This window comes from Bufo gargarizans, chromosome 2 (genome assembly GCF_014858855.1).
Source record: "Bufo gargarizans isolate SCDJY-AF-19 chromosome 2, ASM1485885v1, whole genome shotgun sequence".
Lineage (NCBI taxonomy): Eukaryota > Metazoa > Chordata > Amphibia > Anura > Bufonidae > Bufo > Bufo gargarizans.
In genome coordinates, this window is record NC_058081.1 from 597,796,065 (window position 1) to 597,802,064 (window position 6,000).

Consider the following 6,000-nt stretch of genomic DNA (forward strand, 5'->3'; position numbering starts at 1 on the left):
CTAAATCCCGGCCATCAGTGACGGTGTCGTCACTGGGCTTCCTGGCAGCCCCATGGAGAGCCCCGGTACATCACCAGATCTTCAAAAAATGCATTTGCCCTGCGCGATTTAGCGCAGGGCAAAGTAGAGCATCGGAAGCAGGGAAGCCGGGGTGAAAATGGAGGTATGTCCAGGTTCAGCTCTGAACCCGAACAACCCCTTTAATTTATACTCAGATATAGTCCTCCTGTAAGTACCTGGCCTTCCCCCTCTGTCCTCCTCTTCCTCACCCCCTTTCCCTTCTGTCCCCCTTGAATGTATGTCAGCAGCAGCACCAGGAGAAGGACTGGAGCTGCAGGCTGCACAGGGACAAGTGAGTGACTGGCAACCCCTTCCTGCTGTCACAGAGTTGCTGGGTTCTCCTGGAAAAGTTGTTGAAGTGCAGCTGCCTGGAGGTGGTGGGCTCCAAGCTTCTCACAGCCACTCTGACCACCATGCATGGAGTTTCAGCTGCCTGGAAGTGACCTCCAGGCTTCTATGTAGGAAGGCACAGTAGACTGCTGGGAGCTGCCTGTGTGGAGGCTGAGCAGCCTGCTGGATGTAGAGCTTTGTGATCACTGTCCCCTCCTGTACAGAGAGCAGCAAGGGACTCTCCAGGAGTGGCATCAGCTGGGCAGATCCGCTTCTAGGATCTGGGCACCATGGACATTCTGTAGCCCTCACATGCTTCTTTATGTATCACAGCAAGGAGATTGGGGCAGTTGACAGCAGGGCTCCGGCTGGAGGTAGCACTTTGTGAAAGGTTGTCACACAGGTTGTCAGGGGCTGGGAGTGGAGAACATCTTGGTGTGTAACCTGGTGTCACTGTGCTGTACAAAGGATCTGCTGGGCATGGTGCCTCCACAGAGGGCAGGGAATCAGATTGACTGAGGAGGGCTTGTACTTTGGAGAAGTATATGTGGCTTCATGTGACAGAGCAGAGGAATCGCACAGAAGAGTGTGTGGATGAGGATATGTCGTGTCTCCAGGAGCTCTGCCCCTGACATCTCCAAGTGACAGACACTGCTGGACCCCCCTGGCACCCTGCACACAGAGCCTTCCTGTATGTATGGCTGGTGCCAACTTGTAATCAGATCTGACAGTCTGAAGCCAGGAAGCGCTGCCACCCTGTCCCCAGGTCTGCTCTGTGCATGCACCCGGAGCCCTCTGTGCCCACGCCGGTGATGCAATGTCCTGCAAACATAGTGGAGGTGATGTGGGAGGCTCTGGGCTCTGGATAAAAAGCAGCTCTGGAGGTAAAGGCAGGGGTAGAGACCGTTACTACGGCATGAAAGATGTGGAGTCGGGTCGGGGCAACAGGGTGCTGTTGAACTCCAGTAGAGGGGACGGGCTGCTTCTCCTGGGCACCAGTGACACTGGCAGGGGCAGCGGTGTGGGACCGGGAGGGGGCTTGCAGGAGAGCCACCGAGGGAAGCAGGGAGCTCGCATGAGCTTATTGGGGAAGCCGCTGTCGTACAACAGCAGCCAGAGCTGCCGGAGGAATGTGAAGTACCGGAGGCTGCATAACTACCTGTGCAACGTGCTGGAGAGACCCCGGGGCTGGTCATTCGTATACCACGTCTTTGTGTGAGTACCGGACACCGTGCTGCTGTGTATAATGCACCGCCACTCGCCACATGTGGGCATGGCCCTGGCATTCAATACATATCATGGAATGCTATACTGTGCATTTATAATGTGTGCAGGGTGCCTGGGGGGTCCAGCAGGGTCTGTCACTTGGAGATGTCAGCGGCAGAGCTCCTGGAGACACGACGTATCCTCATCCACACAATCTTCTGTGCCATTCCTCTGTCACATGAAGCCACATATTCTTCTCCAAAGTACAAGCCCTCCTCAGTCAATCTGATTCCCTACCCTCTGTGGAGGCACCATGCCCAGCAGATCCTTTGTACAGCACAGTGACACCAGGTTACACACCAAGATGTTCTCCATTCCCAGCCCCTGACAACCTGTGTGACAACCTTTCACAAAGTGCTACCTCCAGCCAGAGCCCTGCTGTCAATTGCCCCAATCTCCTTGCTGTGATACATAAAGAAGCATGTGAGGGCTACAGAATGTCCATGGTGCCCAGATCCTAGAAGCGGATCTGCCCAGCCGATGTCACTCCTGGAGATTCCTGTAAACTGGAGACTGTATGTACACTAATATACACTACATAACCCTGACAGCCTGCACAGTCACATGTGGGCACAGCCTGGCCCCTTCTTACCCCCAGTATTTGCGGCTCCTCAAGTCCTCTCAGGGCATCGGTCATGACGGCGGCATACATAGGGGTCGGGCTCTGCTTCCGGTCTGCGGCCTGGGCCCGGCATATTGAATCTGGAGGTGAGGCGGCGGGAGCCTGAGGCCACTTGCAGGTAGAGAGGGGCGGCCACACACAGGACAGCCAGGCCGGGCCAGGAGGATCACGGCGACACCAGGTGGTCGGAGGGAGCAGTGCCGCTCCCACGGAGGCCGGCCTGCTCAGCTCCACCTACCGGCCACCACTACATCAGAGCTTTAGGATTCGGCCCGCCGGCCACCGAAAAATTTCCCGGTATCCCGGTAGGCCAGTCCGGCCCTGCCCTTCGTATCCCCTGCTACTTCCAGCACTGAGCTTTGTTCTTTCCTGCGACTCATCTTCCTGGCTGCAGCAGTGACATTCTGTGCACACAGATCACCATTGCAAAAAATGAGTGACCTCAGCAGTACCGGAGACACCGCTGCTGCCAGTGATTGGCTGCACTGATTAGTTGTGTGCAAGGGATGCAAGACAGCCAGGATGGAGACAATAGCAACAGGGAACTGAGCACTGGAAACAGCAGAGAGTATTGATGAGTATTGTTTCTGCTATTGTTTAACCATATGTACAGGGGTTACTCAAGTTTTTATTTAATTTGGACAGCCCCTTTAATAACCACACCCCTGTAGTTTATGTGCCCACACGGTACCACTAGTAGGGAGGTGTTTTATTCAGATGCAAGGGCAACCCAAAAAAACATGCCATGCTTTATCTGATGGGTATCATGGAGGCAATCACCCCTAGTAGCAATTATTATTATTATTATTTTAATCTCTTATGTAGTGCCAACATATTCTGAAGCGTTTTACAGATATTACCATTGCTTGATATCTCCAGTGGAGCTCATAATCTAAGGTCCCTATCAGTATGTCTTTGGTGTGTGGGCGGAAACTGGAGTACCCGGAGAAAAACCCACGCAAACACAGGGAGAACATCCCAACTCCATGTGGCAATCCTTTTGAAAATTTAACCATAGGGTGTGCCTTTGTACAGGCTCAGTGCAACTGGCTCTGTTGGGTGCATGACACCTAACCCAGTATCATCATAGTATTGCCCCAACATATTCTTTGACAATACACTATTAAACAATTCCAAAAAATACAAAAAAATCGTGAGCTATTATGATAAATCTGATGAAACACATCCCAAATGTCTCAACCCATGGTTCCTCTCATACTGAGTAGGATTACTACTGTGACATCACATCATCAGAAGGTTAAAAGGAACCTTTCTCACAACAGGTTCATGAGGTCCAGTCCCTGATGACCAATCAGCATACATGTTCCTGGTGTCCAGCAGGTAGATGGTGGATAAGCACAGGATGACATAATGATTGTTTTTTTTGTGTGTTTTTTCCTAGGTCCTTCATTCTGATGCCTCCTACTGCAAGACCCTTCTAGATGACAACAGCTCCTCTGCCCTCATCATTCTGGGTTTTGTGATGATGTCTCCACTCATTGTGCTGGCCATGGCTGTGTACTGTGGCCTTGCCCGACGCCTTCGTCTCTTCATGCTATTTCAGCCTTATACCAGAGCACTATACAAGGGCGTTCGATGGAGGTGGTATGAAGAGGGTGGTCTATGCAGCTGTGTGAGGGAATGGAATAATCATGTGAAGGCTTGGGTATAAAGGCTTATAAGACTGGTGCAACTCATTTTTAATTACTATCTACAATAATGGTCCATGGTAGGTGGCAATGCTGAGACTAAGGACACAACAAGATCAAGTGAACTTTTGGTCTAATGGAATCTGATTCAGTATATTGAAACTAACACTGTAGTTTGCTGGACAGCCAGCCTCATGCCCATTGTAGCCTAAAGTTGTGGTAATCTCATTTTGATGTATAATATATAACATAGCATATACTTATTTATTTCTATTTCCAGTAAGTTAAATAATTTTACATATATATAATAATTATACTTAATTATTATATAATAATTGTATATTTACACTCACTTGCAGTGGGGGCCCCATATTCTCATTATGCCCAAAAGGCTCAACGGGGGTTGTCAAAGATTGCAACTTATCACCTATCCAGAGGATAGGTGATAAGTGTCTGAATGGGGGCAGGGGGGTCGGACCATGGGGACCCTCACCTATCATAATATAAAGCCTATTGGTGTTCCAGAACAGGATAACAAAGGACTTTTTGCCTTGCCATTCTTGCCATGGCTGACCATGTAGTAGATGAGGTCCACTAAGGGGGAAGCTGTTGACTCTTTGGTCTGTTGCATAGCGGAAGTTCCCAAGCAGTAGATCCCCATCTATGACATCCATATGTTCAAACTGGGCAAATAGATAGGGATTGCCTTGATGATATTCAATTGTCTATGATGTACCATAAAAACTTTAATTCTTAAGTCTTATAGGAGGACATTTATCAAACTTGTTACATCTGGTTTTTGGTGTAAAAATGTTGCACAACATGCTGTTCTGTTCTTTTTCTGTGACATTTCTGCACTATTTAGGAGCCACGCCACTTTTCAAAGTGGTCTATGTTTAAGGCTAAAAAGTGAGATTAGATCTGGATTATGGCACATCTATTCTGCGGCACTTGGAAATAGGGGCGGATTGGGAACTTAAAGTGGCCCTGGAAATAATACTAAAAGTAGCCCTGTTTTTAGCCGGGTCCAAATTGATGGAAAGCAGGGCCAGCAATACTATATTGTGGCACATTATACCACCCTAACAGAGCCAATTAACACAGTCCATTACAAAATACTGCCAGCATCACAAAAATACATCCCCAAAAACTTCAACTGGCCGGTCATAAGGAGGGCCAAGGCAGCCCCCTGGGCATCGGCCCACCGGGAGTTTTCCCTGTAAGGTCTATGGCCAATCTGCTCCTGCTTGGAAATCTCACCAAAAAGATCACATCTTACGCCAGGCAGCCTCCTGGTGTATTTAAGACTAAGTCATAAAACACAATGCAGTTGCACCAAATATGTAAAAACTGTGCACCATTTCATACATTTGGTGCAACTACACAATGCAAAACCAGATGTAAAAGTGACATGAAAACAATCTCAAATGATGAATGTCCCCAGTAATTTTTATTTTGTAGTTATTATGTAAGTAGTGATTGTACAGTCATTTCCAGTGGTAGATTCTGCACTGTATAGAACAAATCTCTACTTTTTCACTGTGTAATTAATATAAGGTATGTGATGCCATAGCTTGAAGTAAAAGCACACAGAAGTAGCACAAATTTGCAATGTAATATTTTATTAAAGTGAAATTAGCATTGAGTATGCTGTATACTCGTCATTATGTGTCTGTATTATTTATGACTGCAAATGATTGGTTGATCAAAGAGCCAAATGTATTGTAAATTATAGAAAGGAAAACATAAAAAACATAGCAAACTCATAAATTATTAGTTGTTTTTTACTGGGGGCAGGGGGCATTACAAATATTTTAAGTCCAAGTCTACAAGTGCAGAAGGATAGAAGAAAACAACAAATATGACCGCTTGCAGGTACATATCAAACCCTCTATTTCCTACCACTGCCACTCGTTGAATAGAAGGGAGGCATGAACTTGAAAGTCCATTTCTATACATTTGCTTGTTAATGTTGCTGTTGAAGGTCTAGTATTATTTATTTATTTTATGCACTTATATAGCACTACTATATATCACAGCGCTTTACAGACATAAGGATCCAACTGTCCCCAA

The 6,000-nt window shown here is 47.4% G+C and overlaps 1 protein-coding gene across 2 annotated transcripts in view; it reads left to right on the plus strand.

Annotated features, from left to right (window-relative positions):
* The window catches only part of TMEM88B (transmembrane protein 88B), a 164,955-nt gene extending 159,284 nt beyond the window's left edge, over positions 1-5,671 (plus strand). The window contains exons 1-2 of one of the 2 annotated variants that reach the window (XM_044281906.1): positions 993-1,605; positions 3,681-3,819. In XM_044281906.1, coding sequence (XP_044137841.1) covers positions 1,208-1,605; positions 3,681-3,720 — 438 coding nt within the window. In that variant the 5' untranslated portion in view covers positions 993-1,207 and the 3' untranslated portion in view covers positions 3,721-3,819. Of the gene's footprint in view, positions 1-992; positions 1,606-3,680 lie in introns of those variants that run through there. The other variant, XM_044281905.1, reaches the window with a different exon arrangement.
* The last annotated feature ends 329 nt before the right edge of the window (positions 5,672-6,000 follow it).